A 24,692-nucleotide genomic window follows, 5' to 3' on the forward strand; every position below is an offset into this window, starting at 1 on the left:
GTTTGCCTTGGGGCACTGTAAGGAAAGAGTAGCAGAGAGGGAGTGCAACTCATGCTTCTGTTTCTACTGCTGCTGAGACTTTTGCAAAATAAGAGGAGATTTGCATCTGAGGTCCAATGTGGTGTTGTGAGTAGGATGTTGGACTGGGGAGACCTGGGTTAGAATCCTCCCACAGCCACAAATCTCAGTGGGTGGCAGTGGCATAGCGTGGGGGGTGCAGGGGGCCAGCCGCACCAGGCGCAACATCTGGGGGGGGGCGCGCTCGCACTCGCAGCTCTCTGTCCCTACCTGGGTTAGGGGGCGCAAATTACTTGCCTTGCCCCGGGTGCTGACAACCCACGCTATGCCACTGGTGGGTGGCCTTGGGCCTGTCATCCTCTCCCTTTCCCTTTCTAATCTACCTCATAGGGTGGTTGTGAGGATTACATGGGGAAACTATGTACTGTACCTTGAGTTCCTTGGAATAATAATAATAATAATAATAATAATAATAATAATAATAATAATTTATTTATACCCCGCCCATCTTGCTGGGCTTCCCCAGCCACTCTGGGCGGCATCCAACAAAATATTAAAATACAGTAATGCATCAAACATTAAAAGCTTCCCTAAACAGGGCTGCCTTCAGGTGTCTTCTAAAAGTCTGGTAGTTAGGTTGTTCTCTTTGACATCTGGTGGGAGGGTGTTCCAAGGGCAGGTGCCACTACCGAGAAGGTCCTCTGCCTGGTTCCCTGTAACTTGGCTTCTTGCGGTGAGGGAACCACCAGAAGGCCCTTGGCACTGGACCTCAGTGTCCTGGTAGAACAATGGGGATGGAGACGCTCCTTCAGATATACTAGACCGAGGTTGTTTAGGGCTTTAAAGGTCAGCACCAACACTTTGAATTGTGCTCGGAAACGTACTGGGAGCCAGTGTAGGTCTTTCAAGAATGACATATAAGTAAATTTTCCCTGTGGGCAGAAGTGTGTTCTCTCAGAGCAGGGACAAAACACCCCTACTCCCAACCCCTCATTTTTTTCATAAGATTGGGAAGTAGGAGAAGAATGAGTCAGCCCCATTTCCTCTGCCACCAGTGTTTTAGAGGTTCCAAAGCTTTGTTTAAATAGGTACTTTTGCTGTGGATCTCAGGGTTAGTTCCTTCCAGCTCCTCCCCAGAGTGACTAATATTCTGGATTACAGATGGAACTGTTAACTCCAGCCTCACCTTGGGTGCTAAACACCCTGATAAAGTGTAAGCCCCCAATGGCATTTCAAAAAAATCCACCCTAGAGCAGCAAGAATCTGATCATGGGATTTTGACACACTTTTCATGTGTTTAAAAAACCCACATGATCCAGTAGATCATACAGTGGTACCTCGGGTTAAGAACTTAATTTGTTCCAGAGGTCCGTTCTTAACCTGAAACTGTTCTTAAGCTGAGGTACCACTTTAGCTAATTGGGCCTCCTGCTGCCGCCGCGCGATTTCTGTTCTCATCCTGAGGTAAAGTTCTTAACCCAAGTTACTATTTCTGGGTTAACAGAGTCTGTAACCTGAAGCGTCTGTAACCTGAAGCGTCTGTAACCTGAGGTACCACTGTATTGGATTATACAGTGATTCAGCTGATACCCCAGCTGCCTTTCTGTTCTCATTATGATCTATATTCCTGAGGGCAGATATTCCTGTCACAAGATCAATGAGGTAGTTAATGGAGAAAGAATGGTAAAACCAAGAATTAGCCTTATGATCGCCTTGTGTTTGGGCCCAACTAATAGTGGCTTGTCAAATCTCCCAAGACTGGCTTCAGCAGATGGCTGGAGAGTGAGGTCAATTCCTGGAGACTCCAAGCTAAACCTAGGAGAGGAGCTTGCAGGAGGCCTGGGGAGAAGGAGCCAGATAAAACAATTAGGCTGTATTTATTTGTTGCACTTCTGTTCAACTTTTGCATCAAGCTCCCTGGTGTGGACTTCCTCAGGTGGCTCTGCAGTCCCAAGCGATGTTCTCCCTGCTCCTGCCTTAGATGGCTTTACAATTGGGGAACAACCAAATACATGGAGGTTTCAGTGGCTGTAGTCTACCCCTTGGGGTGACAGCAAGCATGTCTCTTAATGCCCAGAAACAAATGTGGGAGGGGGCTGTCGCTATCTTGTTCTGTATTGGACTTCCCAGAGGCATCTGGTTGGCTGCTCTGGGTACAGGATGGTGCTCTTATAGGTTCATAGCTGCCCTTTTTGGAACTAAATAAAAAAATTCCTTCCTTTTTGGAACTAAATAAAAAAATTCCTTCCAGTAGCACCTTGGAGACCAACTAAGTTTGTCATTGATATGAGCTTTCGTGTGGATGCACACTTCTTCAGATACATGAAAGCTCATACCAATGACAAACTTAGTTGGTCTCTAAGGCGCAACTGGAAGGAATTTTTTACATTTTGTTTCGACTACAGCAGACCAACACGGCTACCTACCTGTATCTCTTTGGACCTGTTTGCACTCAAGGGTTTGCATAAAAGGTAAAGGTAAAGGGACCCCTGACCATTAGGTCCAGTCGTGGCCGACTCTGGGGTTGCGGCGCTCATCTCGCTTTATTGGCCAAGGGAGCCGGCGTACAGCTTCTGGGTAAAGTGGCCAGCACAACCAAGCTGCTTCTGGCGAACCAGAGCAGCACACAGAAATGCCGTTTACCTTCCCGCCGGAGCGGTACCTATTTATCTACTTGCACTTTGACGTGCTTTCGAACTGCTAGGTTGGCAGGAACTGGAACCGAGCAACAGGAGCTCACCCCGTCGCAGGGATTCGAACTGCCGACCTTCTGATTGGCAAATCCTAGGCTCTCTGGTTTAACCCACAGCGCCACCCATGTCTCCAAGGGTTTGCATACGACCAGGCAAATAAGTATGTTTTAAGCAACATATTCCTTTGCAAGCCAACATTAACCTGAGGAGGACTCTCTGCAGCCATGCTGCAGTGCGAAACATCTTTAAAAAGTGGGGGAAAGTGGAGGAGTATTCTTTTGTTTTGCCTCGTTTTAAAAGGTTGCCGTCGTAAAGTTGCAGGCAGCTGAAGTAATTGGGCGCACCATTTTAAGTGCTGCCCCGGGCCTTGAAGCATTCTGGCACTGTGGGGCTCTTGTCATCTCTCGTTCTAGAGGTTTCCGAGAGATAATCTGAGGGAATCGTCTCCCAGCGTTTCTGTAAATGCATTCTGCCTTCCCAAATTAGCTTCCTGTGGATGAATGCAGGGGGCTGGATAGGGGCACTTTTGCTTGGACATGCAGTGTGTGGCTGGCGACCTTTCTGAGGTACATTTGGCTGTTTCCACTCGTTCCTGCTGTACCTGACCTCTCTTTCTATTCTGAATTCACTCCCAGGCAAACCAGGACGCAGTAATTAGCCGTGCCCCTGAGCAGAAAGACGACCGAGCCATCAGTCTCCAGGATGCGTCGGCGGTTTACGATCTTCTGACTATCACACTGGGCAGAAGAGGGCAGTATGTCATGCTTTCTGAGGTAACTACTCCTAGGTTTTCTTCTGTCTTTTTTTTATCACCCCCAAAACAACAAGGCAGCACTCTACGTTCTTCCAAACACACACCAGCTTGCTTATAACGTTTGCTGAAGTGTATCCAAGTGGCACTACATCTAACTGAAACATTTATGGGTGTACACATGTTCTGCCTGGGGCCGTGTGCAATACATCCCATGACTCCAGAGGAGGGAGACTCCTAAGGCCACCTTTCTCAACGCTGGCAGCGTGGGAGCTGCTGTAATGCGGCTTCTTCCCACGACGCAGCAGCGATATGAGGAGCATAATTCAATTCTGAAATTTTGCTGTTGCGGGATGTGGGGATGGCTATCAGCTGAGATGAGTGGGGCCTGCAACAAAACGTTGCGCTGTATCCTCACCTCCTAGCCAGAGAGTTCCTCCAGGTCGCACCATTCCACCCTCCCATTTTCCTACTCTCTCTTTAGAGGAAAAACTACAGTGGTACCTCAGGTTACAGACGCTTCAGGTTACAGACGCTTCAGGTTACAGACTCCGCTAACCCAGAAAAAGTACCTCGTGTTAAGAACTTTGCTTCAGGATGAGAACAGAAATCACGCAGCAGCAGCAGGAGGCCCCATTAGCTAAGGTGGTACCTCAGGTTAAGAACAGTTTCAGGTTAAGAACGGACCTCCAGAACGAATTAAGTTCTTAACCCGAGGTACCACTGTATGGAAAACGAGCAAAGAAGAATGGCAACTTAAACTGATGGAATTGTGCCCAGCTTGCGGATCTAACATATAGAATAAGAGAACATGAAGAAGATACGTTTAAAGAAGATTGGAAATTGTTTACTGAATATATGGGGGGGGGGAATTGTGCACACTTGAAAGCGCTGGCAGCGTTAAGATAAAGTCAACAGTGTAAATAAGTTTTGATGGATGTAACAATGGAATACTGAATGGTTTAGTTTATGTGAAATATGCAGGGATTCATATTACGCAAAATGAACCACGGGAAGAGAAGAAGGGAAGTCATTGAGATTTTGTGGTTGTTTAAATGAATATTCTAAATTGTAAAACAGAACATTTAATAAAAATTGTATAAACAAAAAAATTGGAGGGGACGGACAACTTAACAGAATTGGATCCAATATATTGATGAAAATGTGTTCACCAAAACAGTGGGAAAGGCTAACAGCAGGCACCCAATATACTTTACTTGATCCCACTGGATCAGGCTGTCTTCTGTGCAGCTAAAACCTGAACTATCCCAGATGGACAATTTTTTATCCTCACTGAAAAAAATAAAATCACCTAGGTTCCCCCTCCCCCCACCTTTTGGTAATGAATTCCACAAAAGTTGAGAATCTGCTAGTGATAATACTTGTGCTTTCTTCTTTTTCTCCCCAGTGTTTGGAGAGAGCAATGAAACTTGCATTTGGTGAGTTCCACCTATGGTATCAACTGGCCCTTTCCATGGCAGCTTGTGGCAAGGTAAGGCACAAACACAAAGAACATTTACATTCATGGAAAAGTTTCCATTATCTGTACTCAATTCTCCAAAGCAAATGGTAATTTGAACTACTGTTGTTGTTTACATCCTATCCTTTCCCCCAAACAGGCCCAGTATGAGTATTATTGTAATATTATATTGATTAATAGGTGCATAAAGTATTATTCTAATCACAGTTTCTTCCAATGCTGAGCTCAGGTGGTTGAGTGTGTTAACTCTATTTCCCCCCCTTTCTAATTTAGATTTTCATTGAATTTCCAAAAACAATTATGTATTAACTTCAACTTTAATACTGTTTCTCTTTGGCATTTTGACTTCCCACCCTTCCCTCCATGATGTTTTTGTTCCCACCCTTCTTCCTGCTGCATTGTACACCATACGTTTATCCAATACATATCCTCTATTACATTTGTTATAGTTTCGTTTCTGCTGCTCGTACTTCGAATCCTGCTCCCTGACTCCATTTGGCTGTGGCATTTTGAGTGTGTTAACTCTCAAAGCCAAATTGGGTTGCCCAAAGGGTGGCGTTGTCGGTTAAACCACAGAGCCTAGGACTTGCCGATCAGAAGGTCGGTGGTTCGAATCCCCGCAACAGGGTGAGTTCCCGTTGCTTGGTTCCTGCTCCTGCCAACCTAGCAGTTCAAAAGCACGTCAAATGCAAGTAGATCAATAGGTACCGCTCCGGCGGGAAGGTAAACGGCGTTTCCGTGTGCTGCTCTGGTTTGCCAGAAGTGGCTTAGTCATGCTGGCCACATGACCCGGAAGCTGTATGCCGGCTTCTCGGCCAATAAAGCGAGATGAGCGCCGCAACCCCAGAGTAGTCCACGACTGGACCTAATGGTCAGGGGTCCCTTTACCTTTACCTTTATATAATTGGAGCGCAGCCTTTCTTTGCTGCAGTACAAACATTTGTGAATTAAATAATCTTGGCTACGATATAAGGCAGCTTTTTATACTGCAAGGATGTCCTGGTCTCCTACCTAATCTTGTTAAATATTCTGGAAGCTAAATGGCATGATCTACGTGAATTGATCCAAGATCTGTAAATATTCTGTGTCTGATACTTTGAGCAGAAGCAATTTCTTTCTCCATCTGTGAAGCATTTTAGCCCCAGCACTGAAGCTTTCCCAAAGGATTCCTGCTCTATCCTCTGCAATGCTGTCATCTCACTAATGGCAGGGACAGGACGTGTGGACTAGGGTTTTTATCATACTCTGCAGCTTGATGGCAGAGAGCCAGAGGGATGGGGGCAGGGAGGAAAGAGGATGCTATCTCTCCAGACCACCAAAGGCACTTGAGGTTTTCCAAGGCAGAAGATCTCTTTTCACCTGTCTCTCTGCCACAGCCAATTCCTGACCTCATTAGAAACATGAGCCCACATCCCGAGGTTTTACTTTCAGACTTGCAGCACCGGGAATAAATCTGTGACATGATGGAAACACAGCATGACAAGCGCTTCAATTGCCCCATAAATCTTCAAAATCTTTGAACCTAGTATCTTGTAAAGAGTAACCAGAGGATCAGCCCTTGCTCTCATCTTGTGTCCTGGACCCTCTCTGTCCACGATACCCCCACTCTGCTTTGGTTTATTTCTTATTTCTTTATTGGGTTTCTATACCGCCCTATACCAAGCAGGTCTCAGGGCGGTTCGCAGAATAAAATCAAAATACAGAACCACAAAATACATAATCAAAATAACAACAACAACCCTATAACCCCTCCCCCCAAAAAAACCACATTTTAAAAAGGCGTAGGTTGTCCAACCTGAGCTTGGTAAAAACACCACCTTGTAAGAGCTTGTAAAAGGAGAAAAATAACACCGATTTTCTCTTGCTGGTCAACCTATTAGTGCGATGCAAAGGTTTATCCGTATTCATACTTTATAATGGCATTTTGGCTTTCTTGAACAAAGGCTGTACTTTCTTGATCAACTGCAACCTGCAGCCTAATTTTGAAAGTTCGGATTTCTGGGAAGAGTTGCCTGTCCTTCCTGCAGCAGCCTGTTGGGTGGCTAGCGAGGAGATGCTAGAAAGAGAGAGAAAACAAGGTTTGGGGGCACACCATGTGCACCATGCCCCCACATTACTCCTGAAGGAATGTAGCCCTTGTCAGAAAACGGGTTGCCCCCCTGTTCTAGGTATACAGTTCCCCCCCACTATGAACAGCACGTATCATGAAATGTGCTGAATATAGTTTGCAGGTGAGCTAGTGAATTGATAACTACTAACAAAAAATATAAACCACAGAGCCTAGGACTTGCCGATCAGAAGGTTAGCAGTTTGAATCCCTGCAACAGGGTAAGCTCCCATTGCTCGGTCCCTGCTCCTGTCAACCTAGCAGTTCGAAAGCACGTCAAAGTGCAAGTAGATAAATAGGGACCACTCTGGTGGGAAGGTAAACGGTGTTTCTATGCACTGCTCTGGCTTGCCAGAAGTGGCTTAGTCATGCTGGCCACATGACCCGGAAGCTGTACGCCGGCTCCCTCGGCCAATAAAGCGAGATGAGCGCCGCAACCCCAGAGTCGTCTGCGACTGGACCTAATGGTCAGGGGTCCCCTTTACCTTTACCTTTAACAAAAAATATCTTGGCTTTTCTAATTGTTGCGATGGAAGTCCAGGTGGCACACACAGGGGCTCCTCAGCAGCTTCCCATCCCGGCACATACTAGAGCCAGACCCGATAGCTTCCACCAGTGTAAGCTGCATCAGATCCATCCAAATTCTAGCTCTCCATAAGGGCTGTCAAGTTTATAGGCAGAAGGGTAGTTGGGAAACAAGGATGGAGAGTGGCTAGCTTTCCCCCAACCCCAACTCCCTTATACTTAGCTTTCCACACAGGATCCAAACATGGGGAACAAAAGTGGCGGGGGCACTTAAACCAGGCTCAGAGGTTCCTGAGTAAGAATTGTGTGAAGATGTTTCTCTTGCAAGGCCACGTGAGGGTCGCTGGTGCCAATCAGAAGCAGGCCTTTGGTCTCTAGCGCAAACGGAAGAACTGCCAGTTGATCTCAGAGACAGTAAACAGGGTCTGAAGGGGATATGTTGACGCGTATGATTAATAGGGATGCATACATGCTATGCTGTTTTTGCCTGCCTATAAACATGGATCACTCGTAGCTTAGTGGCGTGAATCACTCCTTCTGTGCTTCAAAACAGAGTTTCCTTGGGGAAAGGGGTTGATTGTTAAATCCCTAGCTCTGGGGATTGTAGCATCTGTTGCACGCTGGCAACTCTCAGCATCCTCAGCAAACTACAATTCCCAGGATTCTTTGGGGGAAAGCGGTGTGCTTTAAATGAAGTGAGGAAAAGGCTGGCCACCATCTTAGATGACTTCAAAAGGGGACTAGTCAAATTTTAGGAGGATGAGGCTACTAATGTCTTCCAGTTACAATGCCTTCATGGTTCCTCTAGGGCCAGGGACACTGTGTCTCTGAATTACCAGCCTCTGGGGAACAATAGCTGGAATGGTCTGTTGTTCTGCTGATGGCATCTAGTTGGCCAGTGAGGGGAACAGGATGCTGGAAGCAATGGACCTGGGGTCTGATCCACCAGGGCTCTCCCCATGTGTAGTTATTCTGGAGCAACTGACAGCGAGAACACAAGATCTGATCTTCTGTAAGAGGCTCTAATTCTGATTCTCTTTGGCTGTGTGCGAACGCAGGCCCACGGGCAAAGGAGACAGCCGTTCTGCCTCCCTTAATTGACGCTTGAGATATTTTCTGGGCACGGCAAGGAGTGAAGGGGAGGCTTTGCAAAGAGCTGCTCTGCTCTCGCCAATGCCTTGGTTACTCTGAGCCTCTGCGTGGGCGAGAGAATCAAACGGCTCCCAGCTGATGTTTGCTGTGCCGCTGTAAATTTTGGCAGAGCGTCGGGCAGGGAAAGTACAGCGAGGCTTCTCTGCAATCCGTTATCACCATTTTCGTTGGGCTTTCATCTCCTTCCCTTTTTTTCTTTTAAAAAGGAAAAGGTCTGCGATGTGCAGAGGCAAGGTGCTCCCTTGCTGTTTAATAAACGGTGTGCCAAGCGCATTGATATTCAGAGATGGTTGTTAACCTGGGTGACTGTTTCACATTTTAAGTGGCTCTCATGCCAGTCTGGTGTCGTGATATAGAGCACTAGGCCCAGCGCTGGGTTTATATCCCTAACTCGGGTGAGAAGCCCGTGGGATGTTCACTGTGACACATGTGTTGCTTTTCATGAGACTGCCATGTTTGCATATAAAGTGGGGAAGGGCTAGGATTGACACCTGTCCCTAGGAAAACAGGATCTTCCTGTTTTTGAACAAAAGTGTCCCTTGTCCAGTTTTGGCCCAAAATGGTAGTTGTGTCGCTGTTGGTGCAGCTGAGGAAGAGCCTGGCCTGGAACAAGTGACAGTAGAAAAAAGGGAGAAGGAGCGACCTCTCCTTTCCTTCCATCCCTCCCCCTCTCCTTCATTCCCTCTCGCTGGTGGTCCCCCTCAGCTGCCACCTGCCAGTCTAGCATGGTGTGGGACTGCCACTGCTTGGCATCCTCTGCCGCCCTGACCAGACCTCTCCTTCTCCCTCCTCCTTGTCCACAATAAACATGCCAGGGGGGCATTGGTCAAGTAGCAAGCAGGGTCAGCCAAGCTTGCAGGCCTTTGGATCGCAACGTATGTCATCAACTTTTTGTAGAAGGTCTGGAGAGCATATGAGGCTTTCTGTCCCTCTTGGGCTAACGTCCCCTGAATTGTGGAGGAAACCTTAACAGGGTATTCCTCTGTTTTGGCACCTCTCCTGCCTTATGTGTGGCCTGCACTGGCCAAGCAGGTGCTGGGAAATGTGACGTCCCTGTTGTGGAGGGGATAATCCCTCAGAAGAATCTGACTCTGGGTGTTCTGGAGTCTCTGGCACAAGGAAGAAGAAGAAGAGGAGGAGGAGGAGGAGGAGTTTGGATTTGATATCCCGCTTTATCACTACCCGAAGGAGTCTCAAAGTGGCTAACATTCTCTTTTCCCTTCCTCCCCCACAACAAACACTCCGTGAGGTGAGTGGGGCTGAGAGACTTCAGAGAAGTGTGACTGGCCCAAGGTCACCCAGCAGAGGCATGTGGAGGAGCAGGGAATCGAACTCAGTTCACCAGATTACGAGTCTAGCGCTCTTAACCACTACACCACACTGGAACTCCTGGCTGACACGTGCCTTCCTGGCCTAGCCACTACTCCATGTCATGATAGGTGCTGGACCGCCTTGTGTCTTGCCTCACTTCAGTCTGTTGCTCCAGCTACTTGTTTCTGTTTCTGTTTTGGAGAAAGGGGCAGTACTGGTGCCCGGAGCAAGAACCTGATGGACGTCGTGCATGGGAGAGGATAAGGATCAGTGCCCCTGTTTTAAAGTAAGACGCTGCGAGAAAACTCAGTTGGTAGAGCATGAGACTCTTAATTTCGGAGTCATGGGTTCGAGCTCCATGTTGGGCAAAAGATTCCTGCATTGCGGGGGGCGGGGTTGGACTAGATGACCCTTGGTGTCCCTTCCAACTCTACAACTCTATGATTCTACAAATGTGAATGAGGCTCCAGCACTCCAACTGGCAAATACAATACTCCGGGCGGGGCTTGTATCTATCAATTTTCACGATGTCAGAGAGTGTTTCGGCAAGTTGTAGAAGTGGGGTGATTCCTACACCAGCCTTTATGACTCCAGGCCCCAGGAATCACGCTTGGCTCCAATGACAAGGATCCTGAGATCACGTTAAGGGTAGCCAAATTCTGTGCGATTGCCATAAAACTTGGGGAGCAAGCTGTGCTATCATAATGATTAAGGCCTTAAATGATAATTTTAGGTTATATGTTAGTGACTAAGTTTTAATTTATATATTTTTTTAACTGTTGCTATATTTGTATTGTCCCTGTTATACCTAATTACAAATTCAAATGTATCCCTGTCATGTTTTATGACATCCTTGATATTGTATGTGGGCTGGAACTGGTCTGTGACTGAAATGATAAAATTCATTCAATGTAAATGGGGCTGAGGTTAGATGATGGGACCTTTCAAGCCCTGCTTAGCCCTGTGTCTTGGCCAAACGCTGCTGCGTTTTGTTGTTTTGTCGTTCTATCGTTTTTGTCGTTTTATCATTCTCCATGTGGAGAAAGGGCGATTTGTAAATGTAATGGAAAAAGCAAACTTCTGTCACAGGTGCAGGTGAGGTGAGGGACAGAGAAAGGAGCTCTTCTGTGAGCTCTTTGGGACAAAAGGAGGGCAATGTCATGCCCACCAAAATTTCTCAGATGAAAATAGGGAAAACCTATTCCATACCCAAGGGATGCGGGTGGCGCTGTGGGTTAAACCACAAAGCCTAGGACTTGCCGATCAGAAGGTCGGAAGTTCAAATCCATGCGATGGGGTGAACTCCCACTGCTCGGTCCCAGCTCCTGCCAACTGAGCAGTTCGAAAGCACGTCAAAGTTCAAGTAGATAAATAGGTACCGCTCTGGCGGGAAGGCAAACGGTGTTTCTGTGTGCTGCTCTGGTTCACCAGAAGCGGCTTAGTTATGCTGGCCACATGACCCGGAAGCTGTACCCGGCTCCCTCGGCCAGTAAAGCGAGATGAGCACTGCAACCCCAGAGTCGGCCACGACTGGACCTAATTGTCAGGGGTCCCTTTACCTATTCCATACCCTCCAACATTTCTCAGATGGAAATATAAATAGACATTGTGTCCAATATGCAAATGCTCCAAAAGTCAGCCATGACCACAATCCCATCCTCCCGAAGGCCAGTTTCAAAGTTTGACCTGGCAGCTTGCAAGGGTGGCAGAAAGCCTTTTAGAAAGTTAGGGGCAACTGTATAAATATATCCGGCGTATAAAATTCTGCAGCGGCAAAGGGATGGAATGGTTTGGGATGCTCCTTCTGGCTGCTTTCCTTTCAAAAGCTTAGCCCGGTTGCTAAGTAACGCACTTTAAAAAAGAAAGAAGGCAGCAGCCGTACATTTGTCTTTCCTTGCAGCCGGGAGCCTTGGGAGATGGAGGGGCCTTCGCCGACTCCTTAAATAGCACAAGCAAGGAAAGGAAGTTAAAAAGATTGTAGCGGTTCAAGATTTCGTTACAAAGGTCAGCCAGCTAGAGGACACTCGGTGGGTCGATTTCTCTGCCGGGAGAGGAGGGGCAAGAGGGCGTGTAGTGGGGAGAGGGAGATAGAGAGAGATTTGTGCCTCTAAGCACATGGAAATTTCCAAAGATTCCTGAAAATTCATCAAAACCAGAACGAGCCAGCTAAAGCTATATCGCCGCTGTGCTTGGATCGCAGCCAGCGGCTTGGACGGCGAATGTGGGATATTGGGTCGTCGTCATAGACTCTGGGGAGTGGGTTTACACTAGATTATATAATCTCTCTAATCCTAGGCAATTGCTTTAATGACAAGGATTGGAAACAGACTGGCTGGCAGTCTCTCCCATCCTTGAACACCAGCTCCCAGCTACCACATGGGGCGGCAAGTGTATAATATCAGCCGAATCTAGGCACCAAATTGCACGAGATGAAGAGAACTAGAATCTGAGACTGCAAGGAGCGGTGCATATATGACAACATGTTTATCATGCGTATCCACTCCATTTGGATTTGGAAGATGGCCCAGGGGAGACAAAGAAACCTGCATTTTGCAGTGGCCTCTGCAGTCCGAAGGGAATATTGTTTGCTCTGGGGGAGGCTTGCCTTGCTTTGAAAGACTAGCTCTGTTTGAAAGACGGCTTGTCTTCTGCTCAGTATGTATGCTTGTAAAAAAGAAGAAGAAGAACTTTTTGAAGTCAGTACGTTCCCAGTTGCTGCAAACTAATTTCTATACGGTTTCTTCTGGAAGCTGCTTAATTGTATGTTTTAGAATCAGATTAGGTAATCCCTTCCCATTATTGTCCTCATTTCTCTGTACAGTGGTACCTCTGGTTACGTACTTAATTCGTTCTGGAGGTCCGTTCTTAACCTGAAACTGTTCTTAACCTGAAGCACCACTTTAGCTAATGGGGCCTCCCGCTGCCGCCGCACCGCCAGAGCACGATTTCTGTTCTCATCCTGAAGCAAAGTTCTTAACCCGAGGTACTATTTCTGGGTTAGTGGAGTCTGTAACCTGAAGCGTATGTAACCCGAGGTACCACTGTATGTGCCAAACTGACTTGAAATCAACTTTATGTTTGTGCATGCTAGATATTGACCACATTTTCTTTTCTTTTTTTCATTTTTTTCATCCACAGCTTTAAGTTTGGTAGCTAAAATTTCCCCAAACATGTCAGGAAGGGAACACACCTCATCCTTCTGCTCTGGGTTTTTTGTTTTTCTGGGTGCAGTTTCTCCCCAGATAAAGCTTGGATGGTTCTTCTGTGACTCCATCTATTGTGTGTGTGTGTGTTTTACATTGGAATTAATTTATAGGAGTTAAGTTATCATTAATCCATGCAATGAAAGCCATCAATTTCTTAAATTCATTAATAATTTCACTTCTATTTATTCTGTGTCATTCATAGCATAAATTCAATATCCCTGCTTGATCAAATTGGTTTATTTTCAGTCATTTTGTCATCCCTATATTACTTCAATATGCTTCATTAGCAATGCAGTTAACTCTTTAAGCTAATGCATTATTAATAGATCACTTTAAATATCAGTTTTTTTAATCAGTGATGGAAGGGACCATCAAATCTGAATTACTGCTCAGTGCAGGACCTGCAATGCAGAATGCAACTCATACATCCCTGGCAGAACTCATATTCACCTCCTGCTTAAACAGCTCCAGCGAAGGAGAGCCAGCCGTCTCCAAAGGCAGTCTGTTTTGTTGTCGAAAAAGCTTCTATCATTAGGAAATGTCTCTTAATGCTTAGCTGAAATTTGCTTCCCTGCAATTTTCAGATATTAGTTCTCGTCCTGCCCTCCAAAGCCTTAAGAACAATGATTACTGACCTTGATGGTTTACAGAGTAACTAAGACGCTTCTGAATATCATTCGCTGGGGAACAAGAGTAGGAGGAAACTGCTGCCCTCATGTCCTATTTGTGGACTTCCCAGAGGCATCTGATTGGTCACTCTGAGAAAGAGGAAGAGGATGCTGGACTGGACAAGCCTTTGATCTGGTGATCCAGCAGGGGGTTTCTTAAGGCCCTTGTCAGAAGCATGAAAGAGACAGCTCTCTGCACACTGTAGCTTGCCAAAATGTGAGCATTTTTTTCTTTTTAAATGGATGTGCGGGGAACAACTTGGCTGTACTGTAATGGGTGAACAGCAGGTGTTGCCGTCCAGAACTGAGAAACCGAAGTCTGCTTCACGTTTGACTTGCGGGGGACGGCCATCCTATGCATTGATCAGAGACATCCAAATATGGAGTTTTGTATGCAGACCTAGAACTTGTACAGTGGTACCTTGGGTTAAGTACTTAACTCGTTCCGGAGGTCCGTTCTTAACCTGAAGCACCACTTTAGCTAATGGGGTCTCCTGCTGCCACCGGGCCGCCGGAACACGATTTCTGTTCTCATCCTGAAGCAAAGTTCTTAACCTGAAGCACTATTTCTGGGATAGCGGAGTCTGTAACCTGAAGCGTATGTAAACTGAGGTACCACTGTATTGAAATTCTCCCCCAGTTTAAAGTCACATCACTAATAAGTCTAATTATTACTATCTTGCAGTGGATCTTGCAAACAATGCACTTTCCACCCACAGCCTGACTGAGGAATACTAACATTTTAATTATCTGATTATTTAGACCCTACACAGACGCTGCGGAATCCACTATTACTCTAATATGTGTGATCATTCATTCTCTCATTCTTGTGCACACTACACAGTAGCACATGTGCATGTGTTGCACAAGTACATGCGCTGGAAAATACAACTGGAATTTGGTATGCATAGAGATGCTCACGACTGCTGCTAAATATCTCCTCCCTCCCCCAGTCTGAGGATGCAGACCCGGAGTTCCATATCATCTCTTATGGGATGTCGTTTGTACTCAAGATCTACCTGTCTCTATATATTTCTCTGTAATCATATATATCACGAAGTTGGAGGGGATCTAGGTCATCTTAATACTCAGTGCTCAATGCTCAATTCTCAGCACTCAGCTAAATCATCCCAGATGATCGACTAGCCTCTGTTTAAGCATCGCCAGCAAAGGAGAATCCACAATCTCATGAGGTAGTCTGTTCCACTGTCCAACAGCTCCTACCCTTCTCCTATTGGATCTAGTCATGTGTTCTGGAGCAATGGCGAACCAGTCTGCTCCATCTTCTACGTGGCAGACCCTCAGATAATGGGAGACCCCATAATTTCTACTTTTGCTAGCACTGTTGTTGTTTTTCCCCCAATTCAAGGCAAACTGCTGCACCACTATATTTTATCCTATATGTGGCTTGGCTTCTCTGATGTTTTGAAAGTTGGATTTAACAGGCACACTAAATTTCAACTCTAGCATGCGTACACATGCATAAAGGCATACATAATTTTATTTGCATTCCGCCTTTCTGCACTTCAAACTATGCTCAAAGTGCCTTACAACATGAAAACAATACATTGTTGTTGTTGTTGTTGTTTAGTCGTTTAGTCGTGTCCGACTCTTCATGACCCCATGGACCCAGAGCACGCCAGGCACTCCTGTCTTCCACTGCCTCCCGCAGTTTGGTCAAGCTCATGCTGGCAGCTTCGAGAACACTATCCAACCATCTCGTCCTCTGTCATCCCCTTCTCCTTGTGCCCTCCATCTTTCCCAACATCAGGGTCTTTTCCAGGGAGTCTTCTCTTCTCATGAGGTGGCCAAAGTATTGGAGCCTCAGCTTCAGGATCTGTCCTTCCAGTGAGCACTCAGGGCTGATTTCCTTCAGAATGGATAGGTGAAAACAATATATGAAAACAATACATAATTAAAACAACAAAAATAGTGATAGACAATAAATAAAGCATAAAAAAATGCACGGCCAGACTGAACCATTTCCACACAAATCATATCAATAACAGCAGCAACCCCCACCCAACAAGTCCCTCTAAACAATAACCCACTGTAGGTCATGTCATTTTTAGGGGGTGGAACTAAATTTCTTCAGGGAGGGGTCCTAAAAATATGTTTTTGGGTGTGAGGAACTCAAGTCCACTATTATTTTCACGACTGGACATTTAGCTTGGTAAGTCTTCATTTGATGACGAAGCACATAGACTGCTTTTAGAAACTAAAGAATTTTAATTTTACCTTCTGAAGATGTCAGGTAGTGCTTGATAACAACAAGAACAGCAACAACAACAACATAGCATAACTGCAAGTACTTGGCAATAATTTTTAATTACCGTATTTTTTGCTCTATAAGACTCACTTTTTCCCTCCTAAAAAGTAAGGGGAAATGTGTGTGCGTCTTATGGAGCGAATGCAGGCTGCGCAGCTATCCCAGAAGCCAAAACAGCAAGAGGGATTGCTGCTTTCACTGCGCAGCGATCCCTCTTGCTGTTCTGGCTTCTGAGATTCAGAATATCTTTTTTCTTGTTTTCCTCCTCCAAAAGCTAGGTGCGCCTTGTGGTCTGGTGCGTCTTATGGAGCGAAAAATACGGTATATTAATTTAACCGAAATATATTTTAAAATTCCCAGATCAGGTTATAAACGTTTTAACACCCCTCATGTTTGAAAGTTGAAAAATTCAACACACCCTAATAATAGCCCAGCCCGAGTCTGTTCAGCAGTCCCCATATTTTGCAGCTGGAGTCAGTCAGGGCCCAGCCCTTCCAGGCAAGATGGAACGGCCTGCAAGGCAGGGAGCAGGTCTTCCAGGTGTCACAGCCGAGATGATCTCCCATAGCATCACAGTGAGCATGTTAGGGAGTCAATGAACACTATTTATCTTTAATAGACCTTGTGTTTTATTTGGCAGGTATTATGAACTCATTAATGCTGGAAATGTCCAGTAATAAATTGCTGGCGTCCTGTGGGAAATGACGGGACGCTCTGACATTTAGTGGCAAACCTCCAGGAGAACTGAACATATCTTTAAGCATCATCACTTATCTTCTGCCTGTCTATCCATCCCAGTTCCCAAGGGTTCCCTGGAAGAGGGACTGGCTGTTAAACTACTCTGAGAATTGTAGCTCTGTGAGCAGAGCAGGGGTCTCAACTCTCAGCCCCCTTAACAAACCACAGTTCCAAGGATTCTTTGGAAGGAAGCCATCACTGTTTAATATTGTTTTAAATGTATAATGCAGATGAGGCCTGGCTGTGTGAGTGCATGTTGTCAAATTCCTTCCCCAGTATATAGGATCTTCCATCTCTGCTGGTGTGTATGCGCACGTACACACACACACACACAACCCATCATCATAATAAATGTTTTGCTTGTTTGTGAACAATGTGAACATTTTCCCATGGCAGGGCTGTCTTAAGCATATGCAGTGCCAGAGTGATGGCCTGGGATTCGGACTCGGAGGCTGAACCTGAGGAATCCCAGCCTGCACAGGAGTCCCTGCCTCCAGAACCAGCTGAGCCGGGGCTGGGGCTTGAGCCTGAAGGTCCTCACCTGTGCTGGATCCTCAGGTGCAGGCTCCAGCTGAGTCTGCTCTGGCTCCTGAGGTGATGGAGGACCCATTGCCTGAAGGTGCTCCACTCTCACGGAACAATTTAAGATAGAGAAAGGAACACGACAAGGTTGCCCAATCTCTCCATTGCTTTTTATATCGGTCCTGGAGGTTCTTTTAAACATGATTAGAAGGGACCAAAAAGTTAAAGGTATACAAGTTGGAGCTAAACAGTACAAACTGAAAGCATTTGCTGATGATTTGGTATTGACACTACAGGAGCCAGAATCTAGTACCAAAAGAGTACTGGAATTGATTCAAGAATTTGGACAAATAGCGGGATTTACGTTGAATAAGATGAAAACTAAAGTCCTAGAGAAAAATTTAAACTGCAGAGTTTTGAAAAATTAAAAAATAGAGTGCGAGATTGGCTTCACTATTATCAGATAATGGAGGCATATAATGTGGATAAAAAAAATTGGCTTCCAGGTGGAAAAATCAAAATTGGAAACAGAACTGTTAGACTCCAAAACTAAGAACTTGTCAAGAATGTATAACTTGCTGTTGAAATGGAATACTCAGGATGAAACGGTGAAATCTGTTATGATTAAATGGGCACAAGATGTGGGACACAACATTATGATGGCTGACTGGGAACAGTTATGGACCACAGGTATGAAGTTCACGGCATATAATGCCTTAAGAGAGAATATAATGAAAATTATATACAGGTGGTACATGACACCAGTCAAGCTTGCAAAAATTTATCACTTGCCCGATAATAAATGTTGGAAATGTAGAGACTGAAGGTACATTCTTTCACCTTTGGTGGACATGCCCAAGGATTAAGGCTTTCTGGGAGATGATCTATAACGAAATGAAAAAGGTATTTAAATATACCTTTCTGAAGAAACCAGAGGCCTTTCTCCTGGGCATGGTCGGCCAATTGGTGCCAGAGAAGGACAGAACTTTCTTTATGTATGCTACAACAGCAGCAAGAATGCTTATTGCAAAGCATTGAAAGACACAAGATCTACCCACCCTGGAAGAACGGCAGATGAAGGTCATGGACTATATGGAATTGGCGGAAATGACTGGCAGAATCTGAGACCAGGGAGAAGAGTCGGTAGAGGAAGATTGGAAGAAATTTAAAGACTATTTACAGAAGCATTGTAAGATTAATGAATGTTAGAATGATGTTGGAATGAATTTATGTGATTTTAGCAGAAATGTAACAAAGATTTAGAAAAATAGACTGTTAATTGGTGAAAGAAGGGAAAGTAAACTTATATTAATATCAAGATAAATTTTCAGGACAAAAATTTGAAAAGAGGGAAAGGATTTGCTGAAATGGATAATTGACTTAGAATACAAAAAAGGGAGGTGTGAGGAGGTCAGGGAAATAAGCTAATGAAAGGAAAGTAATGGGAAGATTTGCTGTATTCTTTTTTTTTTTGGTCTTGATTCTTCTTTTTACTTAATGGATTTTAATTCTTTGTTTTTTCCTTTTGATTTTTCTTTTTCTCTTTTGTATTTTATCTTTTCTTGTTTAAAAGGATGTTTTTCGTGATTTGTCTTTTTGTACTTCTAAAAACTTTAATAAATATCTTATATATATAAAAAAAGAAGGTGCTCCACTCTCAGCCCCGTCAGGAGAGGCTGAGGTTGCCTCTGGGTCCGGTAACCCTCCAGCTTCTCCTGAGCTGCAGAGGCTCAGGGCAGAGAGGTGGAGGGAACTAAGTTCCCGCAGGAGGAGTGCTCGCCTCCAGGCCAGGAGAGGCGAGTCACCTGTGGACCGGGGCCACCCTATGCCTCGGGGCAGATAAAAGCCAGCCAGCCCCAGTCCCAGGTTGCGGGAGCAACATAGTTGGTAACCTGTTCCTGCCTGCACCCTGTCCTGCTCTTCTGCCCGAGTTCCTGACCTCACCCGACTCCCTGCCTTGAACCCTGCTTCAGCTTTGATGGGCAGCCTCCATACTGCACCCTCGACCTCGGACTGGACTTGGACCTCGCCGCACGGTTAACTCTCGGGACCAGCACAGCCAGGGTGCAAAGATCCTTTGGGGAACCCCTTTTTTTAGGGAGCTGACGCCACGCTTATCTCTGCACAGGAAAAGAAAACAGGAAACATCAGGAGCCCAGCGCAACAAACCAGCCCAAGGCACCATGGGCGCCTCATGGTGTAAGCAGCATGCACTGGGCCCTCGATGGCCCTTGTGGTCTCTTCCAACTCTATGATTCTATGATTCTATGGGCAGGCCTCTCCACGGCCCTAAACCAATCCCAGGCACGCAGGAAGGCGGAGCTGGCCGGCCACCTCAGCGCCTCGCTGTCTCGCTTGCCCTCGAACTCACAGCCCACAGCAGAAGAGCCCGCTGCGGCGCTCCAACCGATGGGGAGGCTCTTCCCCGGTCTCCAACTCTCAGGCCCCAGACTCTCGGCCTGGTGCTCCTGAGAGCCTGGCGCCCAGGTGCCCCACACCCCTGGCACCTATGGTTAAGACGGTCCTGTTCCATGGCATGCTGGCAGGTCTGCAAAGCGATCGTTTCTAACATTTGATGGGAAAGGTTGTCAGAATTTCCAGAGGGCTTGTTTTTCAGAGCCGCGTTAGACACTTTGCTGAGCTCCATTTGGCAACGGGCCCTTTCCACCCTGTAGTCTTTTGCTGCAACGTCCGCTATGTACTCTTTACTGTACTTCACTGTCGAGGGATTAAAGATTGCCTTGCTGATTAACTGTGCTGCTTTTCAATTACGAACCCATCATTTCATCAATGCTGGAAAAGTCAGGGCTGACAGACTCGCGGGCATAAATGAGAAGGGATTTATTCCGCCCGTCTCCCCTCATCTCTCCTCTTTTAGTCCTGGAGAAAGTGACACTTGTTGCACTGCTGGCTTGCCCTAGCCTGCCAGGACCCTCTTGTGGGAATGTGTGCAAAGTGACTAGGGTCGCCAACTTTGGTTGGGTGAAATATGGGACAGGTCAGGCAAAATAAAGGACATCGGCTGTTGGAGAGTCGGCAAGGAAGAGGAGACACTGCAGCTGCCAAGGGTCAGCCCTTTGGGACGTGCTGGCTCCGAGGGGCAGGCAGAGGGCAGGGCCCCCCTGGGCAGAAGTAAAGAAAGGGAGAGCAGAGCGGAGTACAAGGAGCCTTGATTTAAAAAAAAAAAATGCTTTGTGTGTCCGTGTCTAATCTTGCTTCTTTCTAAAATGTATTTATTGGTGTGTGTTTTCCTTTTTGTAAATCTATCAAAAAATTAAATAAAATAAGGATTAAGGGTTTTTTTCAGGATGGTGGAGGATATGTGTGTTGTGTCGTGTTGCATTGTTGTGGTGGAAATGCTCTGCTGGGGAGGAACACAAATGGGGGGGGCGAGGACGGTCAGTTGTATGAGTGTGTTTGTGTGAGAAATGTCCCTATTTTCATCTGAGGAATGTTGTGGGGTATGTGGCCAGTGTGACGAATCACTTGCTTTTATCTTCCCAGTATCTCCCACTATTCATGATGGGACCCCTAAATTAGGAGTCTCTACTTACCTTTTCTCCTATACCAAATCCATTTGTCGTCCCCCTCCCCCAATCCAGTGGCCCCTACGCAGAATAGTACTTCCTTCTGTTTAATGCAGGCAGTACGGAAATTCAGAAATTGTGTATCACACCTAAACTGTGCATAGGAGTGTTGGCAGCCTTGCAGTATGCTGAGCAAGAGAGAAGCACCTGAAATTTTGGCAGAAAAGAGCTGTCTGTATGCACCGGAAATGGATTCTGATTGCAGGGGGTGAGACAGAGACTGCTTAATATTAGGACAGTTTTCTGGGGTGAGTGGGGTGCTTGCTGGGGAGCAGTTTCCATGCCCATTGGCAAGTAGAACACTCTCTTTATTTAAATATTTCTAAACCAAACTTTAATGTGAAAATATCACAGGGCACTAGCCAAACTAAAGAGACATCATTACAGTAAGGAAGAACTAAAAATGTCAAGCGCACCATTGACAGCCGGTCAGTAAAAGATCTCAGGTCTGAAAGGCCTTTGTGAACAACACAGTTCTTCCAAGATGCCTGGAAACAGGCAGGGACGTCTTTCGCCAAACTTCTATTGGCAAGGGGTTCCACGGGGCAGCAGCGCCTGCCATGTGAAAAGCCAACCCAAGCTCAGCGGCATGGGGGAATCACCAAAGTGCCCCATCAGAAGACCCCTGCGGAGCGCGGTTGGGTGGCACCTGCCAGCGATCTTTTAGCTGTGATTCGTGCATTGCAGGGGTTGGACTAGATGACCCTTCCAACTCTACGAACCCAGTTCATTGTTAGGGTACAGCTGTGTGGAGCGAGTGAAATGGAGACATAAGGTTAGGCTGGCCTCGACCAGAGCCAGGGCTTTTTCGGCTGTGGCTCCGATCTGGTGAAACGCTCTGTCACAAGAGACTAGGGCCCTGTGGGACTTGACATCTTTCTGCAGGGCCTGCAAGACAGGGCTGTTCCACTAGGCCTTTGGCCAAGGCACAGTCTGACTCCCTCCTTTGGCAATCCTCACAGAACCTGTAGCCCAATGGTTGCCATTAATTTGATTGGAATTAATTTTATAATGAAATGATTTTAGAATGTTTTACTGTTTTACTGTTGTTAGCCGCTCTGAGCCCGGCTTCGGCTGGGGAGGGCGGGATATAAATAAAATTTATTATTATTATTATAAGAGGCTCCTTGGGGTGGGGTGGGAGTGTGAGCAGAAGCAAAGCACCTTCCCCTTGCTTCTCAGTAACTACAACCCATCAGTGGCCCCGATCCGTGGGGGGGGGGAGGGGGGCAAGTTTATCAGCCACAGTCTGTGGTTTCCAGGGAACCCTAATTCTTCTCTTTCAGATGCCTTAACTCTGCGGAGTCAGCACTAAGTATTGAAGAGGTGACGTTTGCTTGTACTTGGGAGCTGCATTGCCTAACCAAACGCCTCTCCCCTTCTTTCTTCCTCCTTTTGCCCAGTCCGCCCACGCCGTCTCGGTGCTCAAAGAATGCGCGAAGCTGCGTCCTGAGGACCCCACCGTCCCGCTCCTGGCCGCCAAGGTCTGCATTGGGCCTCTGCACTGGGTAAGCAAGCTGGCGCAGTGCTTGTTACATAATGCATTAGGTGCCGCATTGACAGCAGCGGCGTTTGAGTGCGGCTCAAAGAGAGGAGGAGACAAGAGGCGGAGGGGGGAGTGAGCCTGAACAGCTGCAAAATTACAGCTCTGCACTGAAAAGCGGTGCAAGGGTCCCCTCAGTGCTGTTGCCTGCTGCTTCAGAGTGGGGAACTGCCTGCTCTATCCAATTCCCCTCCAAACAGAATACGAAGGCTTGGTTGTTGTTTTCCTCCTGTGCAGCCAGTCCAGTATGCATGCTTCTTCGTTTACGGGGAGGGGGATAAGCCCCCCTCCACGCTACAGTCAGACATTGCACCCCTTAGGTAGGCTCAGGATTGCTGCCTAAATGTACCTAGGAGCTCATCTGCTTGGTTTTCTCCAGCTGGCAGCTGGTTCCCTTTCTCTTGCTCCCAATGTCACAACAGCAGGGTCTCTCTGTGTGTGTTTAAAATGTCAGCCTTGTTAAGATGTACCCTCCAGTCACCGCGACAGGGGTGGCTGGGAGGAGCCGCGGCTCGGAAAAACGTTGATAATCTTCGGCAGCAGAAGCACCTGCCGGTTGTTTAGCTGCTTGGGTTTTAATAAATTCTCAGCCTGCCGTTTACGCCAGTGGCATCTCCACCAGGTGGCCCTGCAGTCAGCGGTGGATGATGTTCATTGGAAATATCAAGTAAAATAAGAAGTGGCAGGCTGCAGGGAAGGGAAATAGACGGTTGCCAAGAGCTCGAGGGCTGATTAATTGTCTTGCTTTTAATTGATTTGACTGAATAATTAACGGGTTGAAATAAATATTACAGGATCACAATGCGGGTGATAAAACGCCTCATGCGGGCCTCGCTTTTTCTCGACTGTCACAGTCAAATAAATACTTCCAGGGAGAATTTCTAAAAAAATATTATTGTTAATATTTTATGGTGTTGAAGTGCATTGTGCTCCTTTGTGAGGGGGCAGCGCCTTGCTACGTTTTAATATTGCAGTAAGTAAGTTCTTCAGGTAGTTGCACTGACAATTCGATTAATGGATGCAGTCTTAAGGAACTTAAGGATGCTCGTGTGTACAGTAGAATAAAGTTTTCGTTCTTGAGGTTTCAGTATTATGTACGCTTTCCTGGGGCCCCATTGAACATAGGAGAAATTGCTTCCGGGTAAACATGCACAGGACTGATCTATTAACATGTGAAAAATTCTGTAATCATTTTGCTATTATAGTTCCTGGCTGTGGGCTCTTTTCTTGGGGGGGGGGGCGCTGTTTCTTTTCTTCGTGGTGTTCCGCAAAGCATTTACATGGTTGTTTTTATAGAATAATTTTAAAGCCTTTTCCACCCAAAATTGGGCCAGCATCGAATAAAAGATGGCAAAACACCAGAAAGGGCAAGAATGCAGTAACTAAAGAGCAGCAGCGATATATCAGTAAATAACGAGCATCTCTGTAAAAAGCAGGCTCAAATAAAACTGTTTTCGGTTGCCATCTGAAGGTGCTCAAAGAGGCAGCTGGTTCAGCTTCCCCCGCAGTGAGTTCCAGTGTCTCGACGCTGCCATTGAAAAGGTCTAGTTGCAAGTCCCAGGCCTAGTGCAATGGATGCATGCAGCTGCGTCTTCAAAAAGCAGCATGCAGGAATAGACTTTGCTTAATGAGACACCTGTTATAGCAGATGACACACACACACACACCCTCCAGTTTTCCTTGGTTTCTAGCCTCATCCACTTTGCTTTTTAAACATAAGAGAGTTTGAGGTACAGTTTCAGTGCAGATGTCATGGACTAGCTGGATGCAGAGGAGCGGTGGGAGGCACCAGCTGCAGAACCCCCCAGGGGAAGATGGCTCAGAGCCAGGGGATTTTTGGTGGGATGACCATGAGTGGTCAGAAGGAGAAGACTAGGAGGAGGAGATGTCAGAAGCTGGAGGGGCAACAGGGTTTAGTGAGCAGGAAGAGACTGTGGCAGAGAGAAGTCCACAATCAGAGGCAGAAGCAGAGGATGGAGGGGATGGGGAGCCAAGAAGCTGCTGGAGAATCCAGGGGGTCTCCCCCCTCCTGCTGCAACCAGCTTCCCTTCCCTCTGGTCTCCGAGAAATGAAAAGAGCAGAATAGAGATTGGTTGTGTGCAGACACAGTTTGAGACTTTTGA

The 24,692-nt window shown here is 46.5% G+C and overlaps 1 protein-coding gene across 1 annotated transcript in view; it reads left to right on the top strand.

Moving 5' to 3' along the window:
* Nucleotides 1–24,692, top strand: part of TTC7A (tetratricopeptide repeat domain 7A) — a 185,034-nt gene that overhangs the window by 39,248 nt on the left and 121,094 nt on the right. The window contains exons 9-11 of the mRNA XM_083605066.1: nt 3,346–3,483; nt 4,870–4,953; nt 22,430–22,534. Of these exons, the coding sequence (XP_083461192.1) occupies nt 3,346–3,483; nt 4,870–4,953; nt 22,430–22,534 (327 nt within the window). The remainder of the gene's footprint in view (nt 1–3,345; nt 3,484–4,869; nt 4,954–22,429; nt 22,535–24,692) is intronic.

This window comes from Podarcis filfolensis (assembly GCF_964270895.1).
Source record: "Podarcis filfolensis genome assembly, chromosome: 3".
NCBI lineage: Eukaryota > Metazoa > Chordata > Lepidosauria > Squamata > Lacertidae > Podarcis > Podarcis filfolensis.